Source organism: Girardinichthys multiradiatus, chromosome 14, assembly GCF_021462225.1.
Source record: "Girardinichthys multiradiatus isolate DD_20200921_A chromosome 14, DD_fGirMul_XY1, whole genome shotgun sequence".
Lineage (NCBI taxonomy): Eukaryota > Metazoa > Chordata > Actinopteri > Cyprinodontiformes > Goodeidae > Girardinichthys > Girardinichthys multiradiatus.
In genome coordinates, this window is record NC_061807.1 from 10,813,056 (window position 1) to 10,833,536 (window position 20,481).

The 20,481-nt window shown below is 38.8% G+C and overlaps 1 protein-coding gene across 1 annotated transcript in view; it reads right to left on the reverse strand.

Annotated features, from left to right (window-relative positions):
* Positions 1 to 20,481, reverse strand: part of LOC124881030 — a 208,438-nt gene that overhangs the window by 50,517 nt on the left and 137,440 nt on the right. Inside the window, exons 4-7 of the mRNA XM_047386514.1 lie at positions 5,253 to 5,609; positions 5,130 to 5,168; positions 4,303 to 4,659; positions 4,180 to 4,218 (exon numbers count right to left, since the gene is read on the reverse strand). Coding sequence (XP_047242470.1) covers positions 4,180 to 4,218; positions 4,303 to 4,659; positions 5,130 to 5,168; positions 5,253 to 5,609 — 792 coding nt within the window. The remainder of the gene's footprint in view (positions 1 to 4,179; positions 4,219 to 4,302; positions 4,660 to 5,129; positions 5,169 to 5,252; positions 5,610 to 20,481) is intronic.

Below are 20,481 nucleotides of genomic sequence, written 5' to 3' on the forward strand. Positions count from 1 at the left end.
CATATATAGCTGGACATACATTTGTTAGATGTTGTTGCTTTTAGCAACATTCTCATAACTTTGTTGTTGTTTTGTATTGTCTGCCAGAACGATGGAATCACACTCCATTATGAATTCAGCAGACGTGGAGATGCAGAAGGTGGTGGTTGCTGATCTCATCCATTAGTCTCCAGATGAGCGGGATGCTTTAAATCAGTTTGACCTTGCTGCATGTGATAAACAGATTCAAGAATTACTTGACCTAATTGGAAATCCAACTAGAGAGATTCTGATTTCAGATTTTCTTTGTCAGTTTACCTTGTTGTATTAGCAAAAATCACAACTGGAAGCTAAAAGATATTCTTAGTTACAGGCTGACCATCAGATGACCCTTCAAAGAGAGAATGCTGCAAAGCTTGAGCTCTCAAAAGCTGAGGAGAGGACCAAGAAAGCTGAAGCAAAGTTAGTGGACCTGAAGGCAGATGAGCTCAAGGAAGCTTCATCCCAAAATAAATAAAGGCAGTTAATTAGACACCGTTGAGAATTAGTCATCCAGGAGGTTGGTTTTATTCAGCAGATCATTTTTTAAAACATTATCTTATTAAAATAATAGTTAATCTGATCTTGCATTGTGAATAGTTGTCTAAATGTTGCTGATCATTTTCTAAGTTAGTTCCAAAACTAACTTAACTTCACTTCCAGATTCTTCAAGATAATCCTTGGTTCTCAAACATAAACATTGCATGGTAATGTTGCATCACTCTTTTTGGTCATGATTTCTAATCATCTTTAATAAACTTGTTTATATTGTACGTAGCCCATTAGTCTTCATTATTCTTTAATTCTGCTTGGTAGTTTAGTTGGATTGTTTTAGCATAGTAAAGAGTTTGTTGATTGAAATGTGTTTGACTTCGAGTTGACTTATCTTTGTTAATAAATTCTTGTATTTTAAGAAATTGTGTGAATTCATTCCATATGTGTGCAGAGTTTATGCTGTTCAATAATGCCAGAGCTCGTCTCACACCTTTCTATTCTGTCCTAATACCATCGCCTTAAGGGGGCTGGTATTCACAGGACAATCCTTAACAGACCGGAATATTATTTGGTAAAATATTAAAATATTAATATTAAAATATTAATACTAAATAATATTCTCAGATTCATATTTCCAATAATATGTTCCTAACAAATCCCTTCGTTCTCAGACTGCAGGTTTACTGGTGGTTCCTAGAGTCTCTAGAAATAGAATGGGAGGCAGATCCTTTAGTTATCAGGCTCCTCTCCTGTTGAACCAGCTCCCAGTTTTAGTCCGTAAGGCAGACACCCTGTCTACTTTTAAGGTTAGGCTTAAAACTTTCCTTTTTTTATTATTAGTATGGTGAGAAGATTTATTGAAGAAAAATAAGAAACTTACAGAAAATGGTGCCAGGAAAAAAGGAAATGGAACCAGTGTGACAACAATGGAACAATCAAGCAGTGAACAATAAAAACCACACAGGGTTCAATTTAGGTGACAAAGACACAGGACCCAGACAGGTGAAGCTGAAGAGCGACCCACTCGATAGTTTTGGTACACAGAAGCGAGGATTTCACCACAACTGGTTTGAAAAGCACAACTGGTTAGAATATTCAGTCAACCAGAATATAGCTTGTGATAGTCTGGTCAGTAGTGGTTGCAAGAACTGGAAGAAAGCTTTAGTCATCTTTGGAAAACATGAGATAGCCCAAACACACAAGGACTGTTGTTTCATGGAAAAGCTACCAGGCAACCAGCATTCAGGGAAACATTGCACAGATGATAGCATCTGCAAATGCAAGTGAGATAATAGAGAGAAGAGAGTATCTCAGGTGAATTGTTGCAGTCACTTCTATGTTAGGGAGACAGGGACTCCCTTTTTGTGGCCATGATGCAGGTAGAGAAAGCATAAACAGAGGGAATTTTCTTGCTTGCATGGAGCTTTTGAATGAATTTGATCCTTTTCTTCAAAAACATAATCCTCCATCAAATGCTCAGTATATCTCAGCAACATCCCAGAATGAGATGATTGACTGTTGTGCCCATGAAGTTAATAGTGTCTTTGTATCTGAACAGTCCAAAATCTATGCCATCGTAGCAGATGAGGCAAGGGATGAAAAATCAGAGCAGTTAACTGTTTGTGTCAGAGGAGGCAGTGAAGGAACGTTTCCTAGCACTTGCAGAGATAAAATCATTTAATGCCCAGTCCATTATAAATGAGCTGCAGCAGCAGATTCAAAATAATGGTCTTGCAGGGCTTAAGTGTGTAGCACAAACATATGATGGTGCAGCTGTCATGATTGGGTCCACTGGAGGTGTACAAACATTTCAGAAGGCTCCATCCTGAAGCTATCTATGTGCATTGTTATGCTCATGAACTTAACTTGGTGTTGTGCCACACATGAAAGGCCATCCCAGACTGTGGAGATTTTCAGGCTGTTGGAGTGTTTGTACTCTTTCTTCAGCACCTCCCTGGTGAAGTTCATGGAGGCTCAGACAAGGCTTAGATTGACAAGGGTTGAGCTTGTGCAACTTTCAAACACCCACTGGGAAAGTCAGTTGCGATAAGTTCAGTTCTTGAGACTTTGTCCGCCATCTTTGAATGTATTTCTGCTATTAGATCCCCCAAAGCTCTTGGTCTGAGAGCAAAGCTCTATAAGTTCTCAACAGTCTATGCACTACTGATGTTTCAGTCACTTCTCTCTGTAACTGAAGGACTTCACAAGCTCCTTCAGAAAGAGACAATCTCCTTGATTCAGACATGTTTCCCTCTCTGAAGGCAACAATCCAAGTTGCCCTGACAGTGCCTGTAAGCAGCTGTTCATGTGAAAGGTCCTTTAGTGCACTGCGTCAGCTGCACTCCTGGCTGCGTCAAACAATGGGTCAGAAGAGACTTCACAGTCTTGCAGTCAATTGAAAAAGATTTGCTTCAGCATCTGAGTCACAACAGAGTGATCGAGAGATTTGAAACCCTTAAAAACAGACTCAATTCTTTGATGCTTCCACTCACCAAGTAACTGGCAATAGTCGTCATGTTATTTAAAAATGATGTACTTTGTGACAACACAGTGCTCTTTGCATACAATTTTGCATTATACATGTGGGCTCTTAATGAATAAGAAGTATTTGTCAAATATGGCACTGTAACTATATGTGGATTTTTTTTCTTGTTGTTAATGCTGTAAACATACTTCCTGTGTTTGTTGTTGTACTGTGTTAAAAACCTAATAATTGCTTAAAACTTTTACAAAGGAAGGTGTCTCTGTTACATCTGTCCAAAAAAGTGGAAAAGCAACTTCTTACTTTTTATTAGTTGTTTGAGAAGTTTAGTGCTGGCCCGCTACGTTCGTTTGTATCCTCTGCATCCCCTTGGGGCTAAGCCCCCCTTGTCCTTAAAACCCAGTGACGCCCCTGGGTCTAGTTATACGTGGTTCTAACTGTTAAATATGTTTCATATCTGAACAAATGTTATAGAGTGTAGTAGTATATAAAAAAGTATAAACTGAGGTTTATTTCTGTATTTTAGACACTACATCATGACGTTTAGACCCATGTATTACCTCCTATAAATCAGCAGGGGAACAACTGTGCTTTCACTAAGAAAGGAACCCTTTCCCAACACATTAGGCTGGAAAACCAACATGAATTATTTCCATCCAAATATGGAAACACAGACTACAGCTGACAAATACAAGAAAAGCAACAAGTTTCAATGTTTTAAAGAAATGAATAAATTCATTGCTCCCACTTTTAGATCCCCACCTTACTGCCCAGATACATAAAAACACTACAAACAAAGTTCAGGTCAGACTTACATGTTTAACATCAGCTGAGTCACAATGGACTAAAGGACACCTGCTGGAGGAAGGACTCTGAGGAGCTCTCACCTTCACAACAGGTCTGACCAAGGTTTGCTCGACTCGATCTCTTGAAAAGAATCGACAAATATAACAGTTTTTCATTTATGTGAACATCTGAAGGCTTTGAAAGAGCAACATGTTTTATTTCTGTCAGACCTACTTTTCTTTTTTTAAAGAGGTAAAAACTAACAGGGATGCCAACCAGGAGAACCCAAAGAACATGCAGCCAATCTGAAAACAAAGTTAAATAATTGAAAAAACAATTAAAAACAATAATCTTCACAATGAGGGTAAAATATTGCATGATTTTTCCTTTTAACTCACTGTACTCTGAAGTGTTCAGGTTTCCAGCCGCTGACGAATCTGAAAATGTTTTGGAAAAGTTTGGGTCAGAAACAAGCAAACAATTAAAACTAATTAAAACCTTCAGTATGAACATTTACTCGCCCACAATAAATTGAACTGTAGTGAATTTCTTCAGGCTTGGGAGAAAACATTCATAGCTCCCACTGTCGTTGACCGTCACATTGGTGAGTTTCAGCGATAGGTTTCCAACACTCAGGTTGCCAGGCAACAGAGACACCCTCCGGATGTACGACTCCATCATCGCGTCTTTGTCCAATTTAAAGTCCTTGTACAACAAAACATATTTTTGGGTTGAGGAGTTCTGTGTTATGTTCAGTCTGGACCACGCCACCGTCTTCCTCGTCGCGTTCCACTCAGGACTGACCCAACATGGCAAGATGACATCATCACCAGGAGCAGCTCTGATTGGCTGAGATGCACCAATCACATCATAGCCACCTGTAAACAGAAGAGGGATTTCAGCTGAAAGTAAGGTGCAGAATCTTAATGCAAGATCTTTGTGTTCCTCAGCAACCTCTTGTTTTTGCAGTTTGGACAATTTCACACCCAGGACTTAAAGGGTACGTTAAGGATCTGCCTTCAGACCCAGTGGTTTAAAATAACTGGGAACACACCGTCTGATTCACTGACATGGAGATAATATCGGTGGACTTCTACCAGCAGAACAGAAAGTCATCGACTTTCAATTGAGAGTTTTACAGATATATTTGAATGCATCATTCTAGCAGCCATTAAATGTGGCACTTTTCTTTTTTTAAAGAGGTAAAAACTAACAGGGATGCCAACCAGGAGAACCCAAAGAACATGCAGCCAATCTGAAAACAAAGTTAAATAATTGAAAAAACAATTAAAAACAATAATCTTCACAATGAGGGTAAAATATTGCATGATTTTTCCTTTTAACTCACTGTACTCTGAAGTGTTCAGGTTTCCAGCCGCTGACGAATCTGAAAATGTTTTGGAAAAGTTTGGGTCAGAAACAAGCAAACAATTCAAACTAATTAAAACCTTCAGTATGAACATTTACTCGCCCACAATAAATTGAACTGTAGTGAATTTCTTCAGGCTTGGGAGAAAACATTGATAGCTCCCACTGTCGTTGACCGTCACATTGGTGAGTTTCAGCGATAGGTTTCCAACACTCAGGTTGCCAGGCAACAGAGACACCCTCCGGATGTACGACTCCATCATCGCGTCTTTGTCCAATTTAAAGCCCCTGTACAACAAAACATATTTTTGGGTTGAGGAGTTCTGTGTTATGTTCAGTCTGGACCACGCCACCGTCTTCCTCGTCGCGTTCCACTCAGGACTGACCCAACATGGCAAGATGACATCATCACCAGGAGCAGCTCTGATTGGCTGAGATGCACCAATCACATCATAGCCACCTGTAAACAGAAGAGGGATTTCAGCTGAAAGTAAGGTGCAGAATCTTAATGCAACATCTTTGTGTTCCTCAGCAACCTCTTGTTTTTGCAGTTTGGACAATTTCACACCCAGGACTTAAAGGGTACGTTAAGGATCTGCCTTCAGACCCAGTGGTTTAAAATAACTGGGAACACACCGTCTGATTCACTGACATGGAGATAATATCGGTGGACTTCTACCAGCAGAACAGAAAGTCATCGACTTTCAATTGAGAGTTTTACAGATATATTTGAATGCATCATTCTAGCAGCCATTAAATGTGGCACAAACATGTTTTAACCTGGAACCTTTACTCTTTGGAAGGAATGTCACATTAAGAGGATTTTAGTTTTTTTGGCCAAATATCTGGTCAATATACTAAAAAAAAAAAAAAACAAGACTAATTATGGGATCTTTCAGTAGTATCACTAAAATATGAACACATCTATTTGATCAAAACAACTTGATATTATTAGTAGTTACAAATATTTATTTGCTAATTTAATATTTAGAATTTATTCATACATTTTTAATGATTGAGTTTTTTGTATTTGCCTTTTAGTCCATTTCCAGTTCAGCTTTTCCCCAAAATTATCTGTTAAGGTTAACAAATTGCTTAATTCTTGTGTTTATTGTCTTACATGATATCCTGCATAGTAATAAATACTTTGTCACTTATTTTAAGGTAAGATTTAACAGGAAGGTATTAGTGCAACGTTCATATTTTAAGGCAATTCACTATTCTTCGATTGCAATAAAAATAGTTTTCATTAAAAAAAAAATTCCAACCCTTTCTTCTGTAAATTCAAACCTGTTAAATCCTCCATTTAGAACAGTCTTAATTTATGTTAATTTCTACAGGACCTTCTTATCATGGGGCCCTGTCCACAAAGTGACGTCCAGTGAATCCTGAACGCATCCAAACAATCCGTTCAAGCACGTTAAAAACAATCACTCCGCCCAACACATCGGCTGACTGGATCAATACGCGGGTCGATATACTGTAAAGACTTTTCTAACCGAGGTATTATGTATTAAATCCTAGATTTTGTTACTTCTTAATTTAATATGAAACTCTACCGGGTTGCTGCCTTATTACCCATCTGTGAATATAACCTCCATCAGCGTCTTCCTCCTGCCCATTTAAAACCCCGGCAGGTGAATGTAGTTTCCACTGGAACTTTATTAGGGTTAACAAGCTTGTTTGTTTGTCAGCTCGTCCCTCTCACCTGTACATATTTTTTTGTTAAATCTTTACTGATCCCCGGTGAAAAAAATAAACCCCAAAGGCCAACAATCAGTTTTCACAGACGTAGATGTTGAAGATTTATGTCAAAGTGACGCACTGCTGCAATTTAAACGAGGTTCGGGATTGTCGAGTATAACAGGCCTTAAATCTGTTTTCACTGACAGTTGGTTAAAAACTAATTTTACTGTTTACCTTCAACAGGTTTCCACGTAGACACCAAACAGATTATGGAAGCCTGAAGATAAAAATCCTTAAACGTCTTCTTCGCTCGCAGGTCCATATTACTGTCGGTCTCAGGTGTTTTCTAACAGGTGTTATCTGAACTCACAGGTGTTGTGTCAAGTGGCGTGTGCGTTTCCTGTTTAGTTACGCGCGGGTTTTATATGTATTAATATGGCAAGCCAGTATGGTCAATAACCGACCGTTTCTTAACTAGTTGTCTTAAACTGGCGGGGTGCGTTATTTTTATTGCACAATGCGGTTCTAAAGCGCATATTTTATCATAAAGAGACTGCCATATTATTGCTCGGTCACAAGATTTAAAGACTTCAACCAGTCAGAAGATCCTCATCCAGTGGAAATGACTGAAAGTATCCATCCTCCTTACACACCTATTTGTCTATTAAAAAATAACTCAAAGATACTTACATGTGATTACACATACACCAACTATAGAAAGACTAGTCTATTTCTGTGGTTCTCAAATTCTTGGGGGCCTGGGACCCCCTACAGGGTGAAACATTGTTTCACATTGTGTAAACTTGTAATTATCATACTGATATCATTGATAAATGCCTTTTCCACTCCTAGATACTGTAGGAATTATTTATATTTTAAACTTTTCAACCTTAAAACCTCAAATTTGTTTGATAGGAATATAAATTTCATATGCATTTTTGACAACATATATTAGAAGACGTCTAAACACATTTAAAAATTATTTAAGTTACGTTTCACATCATACCATTATTTATTTGTTCATGTTTATGTAATAAATTTTAACCTGTTAAGGCCGCCGCAGGGCCCGCTAGGTCACGCCCATTTGTCGCGGTCTATAAAGCTACAGTGCCTTGCGAAAGTATTCGGACCCCTTGAACTGGTCAACCTCTTGCCACATTTCAGGCTTCAAACATAAAGATATAAAATTCTAATTTTTTGTGAAGAATCAACAAGTGGGACACAATCGTGAAGTGGAATGAAATTTATTGGATGTGTCAAACTTTTTTAACAAATAAAAAACTGAAAAGTGGGGCGTGCAATATTATTCGGCCTCTTTACTTTCAGTGCAGCAAACTCACTCCAGAAGTTCAGTGAGGATCTCTGAATGATCCAATGTTGTCCCAAATGACTGATGAAGATAAATAGAATCCACCTGTGTGTAATCAAGTCTCCATATAAATGCACCTGCTCTGTGATAGTCTCAGGGTTCTGTTCAAAGTGCAGAGAGCATCATGAAGACCAAGGAACACACCAGGCAGGTCCGAGATACTGTTGTGGAGAAGTTTAAAGCCAGATTTGGATACAAAAAGATTTCCCAAGCTTTAAACAGCCCGAGGAGCACTGTGCAAGCAATCATATTAACATGGAAGGAGTATCAGACCACTGCAAATCTACCAAGACCCGGCCGTCACTCTAAACTTTCATCTTGAACAAGGAGTAGATTGATCAGAGATGCAGCCAAGAGGCCCATGATCATTCTGGATGAACTGCAGAGATCTGCAGCTGAGGTGGGAGAGTCTGTCCATAGGACAACAATCAGTCGTATGCTGCATAAATCTGGCCTTTATGGAAGAGCGGCAAGATGAAAGCTATTTCTCAAAGAGATCCATAAAAAGTCTTGTTTAAAGTTTGCCACAAGCCACCTGGGAGACACACCAAACATGTGGAAGAAGGTGCTCTGGTCAGATGAAACCAAAATCAAACTGTTTGGCCCCAATGCAAAACGATATGTTTGGCGTAAAAGCAACACAGCTCATCATCCTGAACACACCATCCCCACTGTCTAACATGGTGGAGGTAGCATCATGGTCTGGGCCTGCTTTTCATCAGCAGGGACAGGGAAGATGGTCAGAGTTGATTCTCAGGGATAAGTGGTAGGAAAAGGAACAGGATGTCACAAGATGAATCCCAGAGCCATTTTCTGTTGCAGCTGGTGAGTGGATCATGGACCCAGTCCCAGGCATCAGTGTTCCCATCACAGAAGGATGAGCTGAAGTGCTCACACAGTGATGTTAGTGTGAAGCTACAACGTTCCTCACAATAGCAACAGACAAGTTCTCTTTGTTTAGAAACTCAGTCAGTTGGGGGAACACGTCTGTTACACCATCTTGTATCCTTCTTCTCCAGAGGTCTGTGTTCTGCTTCAAGGCAGCGACTTTGTCACCAGCTTCAAGGTTACATGTGTGGCCTCCTTGGATTGAGAGCTTGAGGCAGTTCAGTATGGTGAATATGTCTGGAGGACATGCCAACTTAGCAACACACTCTGGGTCAACAAAACGATGCAATGTGGAGTTTTTCCTCTGTCAGGAATTCTGCCGTTTCTCTGCGTAGCTCGAAAATGAATTTGTTATGAACCTTGACCAAATACAGACCCATTCAATAAATTCAAATATTATTGAAAAGTTTCTTTATTCCAGTAAATCAGTTCACTGAGTGAAACACTTTATAACATTTGTTACATGCAGAGTGATGTAGAATGTTTGACTGCATGTTAGCATAAATAGTGCTAATAAACCATAATTACTTTCAAAGATAAATTGATACTAAATACCATATTAAATTCCTTCCAATAGTTTTGATGAGATAATAAAAATAATTAGTGGCATTCACAGTCACAAAATGTAACAAAAATGTTTTTCTTTGGTTTTTATCTACATTTTAATCAAAAAAAATAACAAAAGCGGTTCATTTAAGCAGTGTTGAAAATAAACAAGAAATTTCACATTTTAGAAAGAAAGACAGATGAAACATAAGAAGTAGACCATGATATTTAAATAATGCAGCCAACATTTTGTGCAAATTCTGTCCGTATTCTGAAATTATTTTAAAAGACCAGTTAAGCCCAATACAACACACACAATTTAATATAATACAAAACATCTCAGTGGTCCATATGATTTTAAAACAACTCTCATAATAATCACATGCAATTATAGACTAATAACAGATTTAAAAAACAGAGGTAGAGTAAATAATAATAATAATGTATGTAAACATCCCCACCGCCTCAATCAGTTGAATTATTGTCAGAAGCAGCAGCTCATGGTGGTCCAGTGGTGCTGTCACTGTTGTCTTCAGACAATGGGTTGTCAGTGTGTTGGACCACAGGACTCCGCCGTCTCAGAGGAGTATCTTTGGGTTTACTATCAGAGATGGTTCCAGGAGAAATCTTTAGTGGTATTTCTTCTCTTTGTCTTGCTGGTTCACTTTTTGCCTTATCTGTAAACAGCAAAAGACATAATCTGTGACTGTTATTAACACAAGCTTCAGTTTAGCTTCATAAAACTACCGTATTTTCCGCACTATAAGGCGCACCGGATTATAAGGCGCACCTTCAATGAATGGCCTATTTTAGAACTTGTTTCATATATGGCGCACCGGATTATAAGGCGCATAGAATAGAAGCTACTGCAGTCAAACGTTTGACTGGGGTTGCGTTATGCATCCACTAGATGGAGCTGTGCTAAAGAGAATGTCAACAAAACAGTCAGATAAGTCAGTCAAACTTTATTAATACACTACAAACCAGCGTTCTGATAACTCCATTCACTCTCATGGTAAGGTCTCCTCTACATAGAATTCTATTGAATAGAGCCAACCTCACGTTAGGAATGCTTTGGAGTCTATGAAGATGAAGTTGAAATCAAACGTTAGTTAAAACGTGAAAGAGAACTTTTCCCTGATTTAGTAAACACGTAAAAGAAACAGTTTGATGCACTAAATCAAACGTTAGTACTGTTAACCTTTCCTGTTTCTGTCCCCTGACCGTAGTCTGATGACACAGAGGAGACGCTTTCTCCAGGGCCGAAGTTACTAGTTTCTTCGGGGTTAACTCCCTCACTCATACGTTGCTGAGTTGAGCATGAAGAAACAGCATCAAAACACTGAGTTGTTGACGAGATTCGGGGTTCTTTTTAATGACTTTGCAGCACGTAAAAACACAGGGCTTACAGACTCATACACCGCTGCTCCGGTCGCCGTCTCTACCCACCCCACACACACAATAATACCGACGTCACTCCTTCACTCTTGATTCTCAGCTACGGCAGCACACAGCGCCACCTCTGTCCGGAGGAGTAATGTCAACATCTTCCATACACACACACGAAACATACACCCCACACACTGAGCTTCTAATCACATATAGTTCAGGCAATTCCTGCAACAGTACATTCAAACGTTATACACACACAAGTGGTGTTGGACTTGGAGTAAGCATAGTACAGGTGTTTACCGCTATTACTTCGGCGACGCCCCTGACTACGGTAGCCGTAATGCTGCAAGCGGTGCGGCTTTGTAGTTTACCAGTTGTACTGAAACATTTTGACAAAGCGCCGTGTACAACCAGTATGGATCAACCAATTAACCAATTGATCCATTTATAAGGCGCTCCGGATTACAAGGCGCACTGTCATTTTTTGAAAAAAATTAAACGTTTTTAAGTGCGCCTTAAAGTGCAGAAAATACGGTACTCTGATTTATTTCAGAAATGAATGATAAGTCCACAAGTTTCTCTGTGAGCGCTTCCCTTCACCAGAATCATCCATCCAAGTTCTATTCCTCCACACAGGGTCACAGTGGAGCTGGTGCCTATCTACAGCCGTCTATGGTGAGCTATCTCTGTAGTTATGCTGCTATAGGCCTAGGCTGCTGGAAGGCATAATGACCACTTTCACTCTCTCTGCTACATTCTCATACTACTCTCCAATTTTGCATTATTTGCTGTTATTTCAGCTTCTAACTTTATGTTCTCTCTCTTTTCTCCTCAGAGAAGCTACATCTTTAGGTGTGGCTTTTAGGTGTAACCGTAAGTGCTGTCTTTCATACTCTAGACTTAAAAACTGGCTCAGAGTTCATCTTCTTTTTTTCTCTCCAAGATGAAGCCACTAAAGGAGCTATAACCATTAATGTTTCACTTTTCTTTTCTATAGAAAGTACTCCTGGATCAGTGCTTATTTGTTCTCTTTGTGTCTCTGCTCTTTTCTCTCAAACCCCCAGTCGGTCGTGGCAGATGGCCGCTCACACTGGAGGTTTCTTCCTGTTAAAAGGGAGTTTTCCTCTCCACTGTCGCTACATGCATGCTCAGTATGAGGGATTGCTGCAAAGTCAACGCCAGTGACTGTCCACTGTCGCTACATGCATGCTCAGTATGAGGGATTGCTGCAAAGTCAACGCCAGTGACTGTCCACTGTCTCTACATGCTCTTCCAGGAAGAGTGAATGCTGCAAGTCACTGACTGGATGCAATCTGCTGGGTTTCCTTAGATAGAAAAACTTTTTATCCAATTTCAATAAATAACTGAATCTGACTGCACTGTTCAATGATTAGGATTAATTGGAATGTATTTACCTGACTTTTGTGAAGTGCCTTGAGACAACATGTGTTGTGAATTGTATAAATAAACTGAATTGAATTGAATTGAAAGAATGAGGTCAGCTGACTACCTGAATATACTGAATGACCAGGTTATTCCATCAATGGATTTTTTTCTTCCCTGATGGCACTGGCATATTCCAGGATGACAACGCTAGGATTCATCGGGCTCAAATTGTGAAAGAGTGGTTCAGGGAGCATGAGCCATCATTCTCACACATGGATTGGCCACCATACAGTCCAGACTTTAACCCCATTGAGAATCTTTGGGATGTGCTAGAGAAGGCTTTGTGCAGCGGTCAGACTCTGCCCTCATAATGACAACATGACAGATATTTATTTTCATAACTACTTCCACCTTTAGAGAGACAAACATCCTTTACAATTCAAAAGTTTAAAAAAATGACTAAAAAAGTATCTCTTTGGTGGGAAAAATGTAACATTGGAAAAAAAGATACAAAACCCTGGTTGCACACAAAAAGTACTTTGTTGCAGTAGTGTATGATTCAGTTTCAACCTTTTACCGCAGACCATTAAACTACAAGTCTTGCAGTCATCACAGACCTCTCACATGCTGCAGAGACTTCACCTCCTACCACAACTTGCAGGTAGTGCTGCCACTGTCGCATGCAGCCGCAGCCTGTATATTCCTGCTGGAAGCCATAGACTTTCCTGTGTTTACAGTTTCTGACCATGTTTTAACCAGAAACCAAGGGTGAAAGTGAGCCGGTACGGTCCGGTACTGTGTACCACTGAAAGATTCTGAAGAGGGAAGAACGGCTGTCTGCTATGAAGCCGTCATACAGAACCAGCTACGGCTGGAAAAAATCACGAGCACACAAAGAAGATCCGCTACCAGTAGTCAGTCTAAAACACGACTTAATCTGTTTATAAATATAGCTTTTTTCCCTTCATTCCAAATTGTTTCTGAACGGTTCTGCTATGCTGGAGCCTCAATGCTCTTGCTTTCCTTCTCTCTCCTCGGAGCTTGAGGTTTTTGTGAACGGCCAGCCTTTAAAACGAGCACCACTACGTTTATTGTCTGTCTGCTCGCTGCTAAATACCCCAGTTAAAAGCACGTGTTTTTGGACTGTGGAAGGAAGCCAGAGTACCCAGTGAGAACCCACGCATGCACGGGGAGAACATTCAATCTCCATGCAGAAAGACCCCCTGCCAGGAGTCAAACCCAGGACCTTCTTGCTGCAAGGCAACAGTGCTACCAACTGTGCTACCAACAGAACGAACGCACCTTCTGATCGGAAGAAACTGAGGAAGTTAGCGGGAAGCTAACTCTTTGTTCACGACGGATATCTTCTTCAAACTTCGCCCTTGGACAACATTCCCTCAACAGGTTCAGAGGTTGGGTTTGGGCAGATTAACAGATTAACAGTTAGGATGAAATGATCTAAACGTTTTTATGTTATGAAGTTTTTTTTTGTGGAACCTGACGATCTTTAGCGCTAGTAGGCTAGCTACGGCACGCTCCGTGGTTCTTTGTATGTTTTAAAGCTAAGATAAACTTTATTTAAAGGGTGGTTTTAACCACAACATTGCTCATAACGCGCTGTCCGTGCTTATGCATTGAGAGCATAGTGTTGTCATAAGTCACAGGTTGGATGATCAACTGGTGCACCCATTTTACAATCAAATGTTTCCAATATATGTATAGTCAGATATGTATATATAGCTGGACATACATTTGTTAGATGTTGTTGCCTTTAGCAACATTCTCATAACTTTGTTGTTGTTTTGTATTGTCTGCCAGAATGATGGAATCACACTCCATTATGAATTCAGCAGACGTGGAGATGCAGAAGGTGGTGGTTGCTGATCTCATCCATTTGTCTCCAGATGAGCGGGATGCTTTAAATCAGTTTGACCTTGCTGCATGTGATAAACAGATTCAAGAATTACTTGACCTAATTGGAAATCCAACTAGAGAGATTCTGATTTCAGATGTTCTTTGTCAGTTTACCTTGTTGTATCAGCAAAAATCACAACTGGAAGCTAAAAGATATTCTTAGTTACAGGCTGACCATCAGATGACCCTTCAAAGAGAGAATGCTGCAAAGCTTGAGCTCTCAAAAGCTGAGGAGAGGACCAAGAAAGCTGAAGCAAAGTTAGTGGACCTGAAGGCAGATGAGCTCAAGGAAGCTTAATCCCAAAATAAATAAAGGCAGTTAATTAGACACCGTTGAGAATTAGTCATCCAGGAGGTTGGTTTTATTCAGCAGATCATTATTTAAAACATAATTTTATTAAAATAATAGTTAATCTGATCTTGCATTATGAATAGTTGTCTAAACGTTGCTGATCATTTTCTAAGTTAGTTCCAAAACTAACTTAACTTCACTTCCAGATTCTTCAAGATAATCCTTGGTTCTCAAAGATAAACATTGCATGGTAATGTTGCATCACTCTTTTTGGTCATGATTTCTAATCATCTTTAATAAACTTGTTTATATTGTACGTAGCCCATTAGTCTTCATTATTCTTTAATTCTGCTTGGTAGTTTAGTTGGATTGTTTTAGCATAGTAAAGAGTTTGTTGATTGAAATGTGTTTGACTTCGAGTTGACTTATCTTTGTTAATAAATTCTTGTATTTTAAGAAATTGTGTGAATTCATTCCATATGTGTGCAGAGTTATGCTGTTCAATAATGCCAGAGCTCGTCTCACACCTTTCTATTCTGTCCTAATACCATCGCCTTAAGGGGGCTGGTATTCACAGGACAATCCTTAACAGACCGGAATATTATTTGGTAAAATATTAAAATATTAATATTAAAATATTAATACTAAATAATATTCTCAGATTCATATTTCCAATAATATGTTCCTAACAAATCACTTCGTTCTCAGACTGCAGGTTTACTGGTGGTTCCTAGAGTCTCTAGAAGTAGAATGGGAGGCAGATCCTTTAGTTATCAGGCTCCTCTCCTGTGGAACCAGCTCCCAGTTTTAGTCCGTAAGGCAGACACCCTGTCTACTTTTAAGGTTAGGCTTAAAACTTTCCTTTTTTTATTATTAGTATGGTGAGAAGATTTATTGAAGAAAAATAAGAAACTTACAGAAAATGGTGCCAGGAAAACAGGAAATGGAACCAGTGTGACAACAATGGAACAATCAAGCAGTGAACAATAAAAACCACACAGGTTAAATATTGTGGAAGTGTGATTATTGACATGGAAACCAGGTGAAAGCAGAACAGCTGGGGGAGAATCTAATGATTTTAAAATTGTCAGTGAATTTTGAAAATTTGAGACCCACACATGATGATAAAAACTCTTAGAAATAACAGGTTTGGTGCTACCAAGCACAACATATTGTCATTTAGCGATCTGATGGATACACATCACATTCCACAGGCTGGATGCTCGTTTGTCTTCGGGGAACAGCCCACATGGTAGAAAATCAGGTCAAGACAATCCAACACATTGAATATCCCTGATTTGAGTGATCCGACGTCCTTCCAAACAGACTAGATCACTCTTAACCCAAACACCACACGCAGCAGGAATATCTCATCGGATTATCTTTAGAGCCATCAAGATGATCGGGCCAGGTCGGAAGGGGAAGATTGGGTCCAAAATTGGCATAAAAATCCTGCCGAGTGAACCAGGCATTAGCATGGGACTGAGGAAAGGTGACCATTAAACACAAAAATAAACACTGAGGGAACACAACAGCACACAAAAAGGATCCTAAAAATCAAAAACTTAAGTCTAACATAGGAGCCTAAACCAAAATGCACAGAGAAAAGAACTAGAAAGAACTAAGAAACTTGACACAACAAAATTAACTATGATGGAAAGGCCTAAATGACAATAAAAAACAACTTTAAAGTAATCTTGATACCAATAGTGAGAACCAAAAAACACAACCAGCTGTAGATCATGACATATTGTTTAATAATCTCTCTTAAACTTCTCCACAACTTTCTTCCTGGCCTGTGTGCTGTGTTCCTTGGTCTTCATGGTGCTGTTTGTTCTCTAGTGTTCCCCAACAAACCTCCGAGGCAAGAAACAGAACAGCTGCATTTATACTGAGAGACGTCTGAAGGCAGTAGTACTGAAATTTGTTTCGGGGTAAAGGAGTAAGCAAGGACACAACACACTCTTGGGTTGTTTATCAAATATTTTTAAAACTGTTAATTATTTTGTTTCCACTTTGTCTTTGTTTTCATTTGGGTTTTCATCCCTTCTGAGTCCTTTATTATTGTTTATAAGGTCTTGCTGTGGACTAGAAAAGTTTTTAATAAAAAAGCAAAAAACATACAAAACGTCTTGAAAAGGTCCGGACCTGAAGCATGGACAGAACAGGCATGGGAATGGACAGGAGAACTGAACAATCCAGCGGAGAACAAGGAGGAGCCAGGAACCTAAATAGCAAAGAAAACAGGTGAGCATGAGCGTAATTAAGAGGCACAGATGGAGCTTGATTGTAGTGAACATGAATGATCTGGGAAGCAGAGACAAATGAACACAGAGATGAGCTGGGAATAAGGAGAAGAGATAAATGGAGATCTAACAGGAATAACTCAAGATGTACAAAGAACACAATTCAATTCAATTCAGTTTATTTATATAGCGCCAATTCACACATGTTGTCTCAAGGCTCTTCACAACAGTCAGGTTCAGTTATTTCTTCAAATTGGATAAAAAGTTTTTCTATCTAAGGAAACCCAGCAGATTGCATCCAGTCAGTGACTTGCCGCATTCACTCCTCCCAGATAAGCATGTAGAGACAGTGGACAGTCACTGGTGTTGACTTTGCAGCAATCCCTCATACTGAGCATGCATGTAGCGACAGTGGAGAGGAAAAACTCCCTTTTAACAGGAAGAAACCTCTAGCAGAACCAGAACCAGGCTCAGTGTGAGCAGCCATCTGCCACGACCGACTGGGGGATTGAGAGAACAGAGCAGACACACAAAGAGAACAAAGAAGCACTGATCCAGGAGTACTTTCTATGGGAAGGAAAAGTAAATGTTAATGGATGTAGCTCCTTTAGTCGTTTCACCTAGAAAGAAAGAACAGATAAACTCTGAGCCAGTTTTCAAGGTTGGAGTAAACCTAAGAAACTAAACACAAGAGCACAAACAAAAAAATCATACCATAATAGCAATAAACAACATGAAGCCAGAGAAGATGCTGAAAAACATCATAACAAAATAATCTATATAAACAAACCAAAACACTTGAGAATTGTGACATCTCCACTCTTCCCTCAGTAGATGAGCTCACGTGTTTTCAGTGTTCTTAGTCTCTCTGTTACATTACCTGTTCTCCATCTTCTGCTCTTCCTGTGAGTCCTCTGGAAGTTCTCCTTATTGTTTATTATTAAGCGCTCTGTTTTTGTCAGTCAGCCTCAGCGCTTGGGTCCTTTTCTAACCTCAACATGGCACTTTGTGGTGGTCAATCACATAAAATCCCAATGAAGTTCACTGACGTTTGGGCTTGTAGTATGAATTTACATATGTTTGTATAGGTATATGAAGATGTGCTTCATAAGCAGACTTTGTAATAATCCTTCATGATTTAAATACTTTTTATAATAAAACACTGAGATTCAGCACAAATTCAGGAACACTCACAAGTGTCCCATTTTTGCTTGTGTTGGAGGTTCTGACCTCTCCACTCACAGACTGAGGTAATGTTATATTTTGATTTATATGATTTATATATTTTTTGATGCTCTCATATCTTTAGACCAGGGTCTTTCTGAATAGAAGGTGCAGGTTCTCCCTGTACATGCACATGACCTACCAGTCATGTTTTTGGACATGACTGTTAACTGGTCTAAATTACTCTGTGTGTTCATGGTCTCCTGTAACCATTGGAGATAAGCACCAACCCCCCCGCGACCCTGAAATGATAAACTGATGTAGACTATGGATGGATGGAGGTTTTCTTGCTCTCTGTACCAAAGCTCCATGGAGGGTTTGGGCAAAAACATCCATTAAAATATGATGCATCTCATGACTGGAAGTAAAAGTAAAAATAAATAATATGGAATTGAATATTTTACTGAACTTAACGACTAGGAGGCAGAACAATTAGGATGTACTTTTTGTTTCTCTAAACTACTTTGTTGAAAATGCTGAATGGCATATATTTATTGGGTTAATCTCAGCTGAATAAATAAATATTGTATAAAGTAAAAACAAATACTACTTTTAAATCTTTGAGAAGACGCCTGGACTCAGGATAAGACATAAAATGGAAGAAACTACAGTTTGACCCCACCGACCTTAAGCTAAAGTATTGCAAATATGCAGCTAGCAAAACTAAATCTGTTACAAAGATTCATCCTGTCTGCCATCCCCCTGTACAACAGATCTCTCTGTAACAGGTGATCATCATCCATCGCACTTTATAATCAGATACTGTTGATAATATAGAAATTCAATTTGGCTATAAATATCCTTATATCTTTATTTTTTTAACCAGTACATTATAAATCAAACTATCTACTGCACTACATTACGTACAAACTGTTGCCATTTACACTGCTGTCTGTCTACTTTCTGTCTGATCTTTGGATTACTGCTCTTTCTTAGATTCTTTGTTAAAACTGGACAGCTACACTCATTCTTACTCAGTTTATTCTGCATGCTCCTAATTTTATCTTCATCTTAAAAGTCTTTCTGTCCTTCCATTGCCAGAGGTTAAGAGGAAATTTGTCGCCATCTTTTGGTCATCTGGAAGACTTGCAGCAACAGCAGGATAATCGTTTAATTCACAGCTCCTTCAGGGCCTTGTTTAATTATTCACACCCATTGACCTATTTCAGATATTGTCACTTTGTAAACTGGAAGGAAAATCATGCTTAAAGTTTGCAGTGCATATATACTCACCATATTTTCCTTCAACTTATTACACATTACTCTGTGTTGGTCTATCACACAAAATCCCTGTAAATTAAATTGAACTTTTTGGTTGCTTCATGATAAATCTGGAAAATGTCAAAGGACTTTTTAATACTTTTGTATGACACTGGAAATAAAAGAACCTGAACATTATGATATTAAGGTGAAATGACAGAAAGCAAAAATGGCTAGAAGAGATTTGTTTCTTGTTTTTACCGATTTATCTTTTTATGTGATTTTAAACATGTTTTAGTGATCTACTTCTGCTTAACTACAAGGTTAATTCTTGACTGATGTCATATGATATGTAGAATAATAACCATGTAGTCATATTTACTATCTTTTGTTTCCCTGCAAGTTTGGTCATTCTGTTTCCCTCCTTTCAACTACATCAACTTTGTATTTAAATATGACTGAATAACAAATAAAGCTTCTAGCATTCACAAATTTGTGTTTCTGACATCAGAAAAGGAATAGCATCTAAACTGTGAATTGTCTTATTCGAACTGAGAGGTCGAGGCTCTACAGCGACGTCCGGAATATTTCTAATGCTGGACTCTCTGATAAAAGCGTGTTTTGTGATGGTAATAACATCTGATTATTGTCATATTTACAGGTATGATAATCAGCCAGTAGAGGGCCGTAGCCAGACTTTAAAAAATACTGAGGTCCAGCACTCATTATTCCCCTCCACATCAGTTACAATGAAAACCAAAACTTTATTTAAAATGTAAGTGACTTGAATGCGACATGTATGTGTGTGTGTGTGTCTCCAAGGTAATAATTCATCAAACCTCTTTGTTTTTTTCTCTAACAGCTAAATGAGGAGAAATAAAACAGAACTGTAATTACAGAACATCAAGATTTCACCTGCTGCTTATTTAGGTCAAAACATCAAAATCGTTGGGACTTTGTTTTATGGTTTCTTGTGATGGTTTATTTTGTCTAGATGTTTCTATTATGTTTATTAGTTTGTTTTGCTCCCTCTACTGCCTCCTGGTGTTTTGTTGTGTTCCTCCTCATCTTTATTCCCTTTCTGTGTTTTTATTCTGTTCTGTCTAGCTTAGTTCTTTATGTTTAGTTTCTAGTGTTCCAGTTCTTCTTTCTGTTTGGTCAGCTTGAGTTATTGTTTACTTTTATTCCA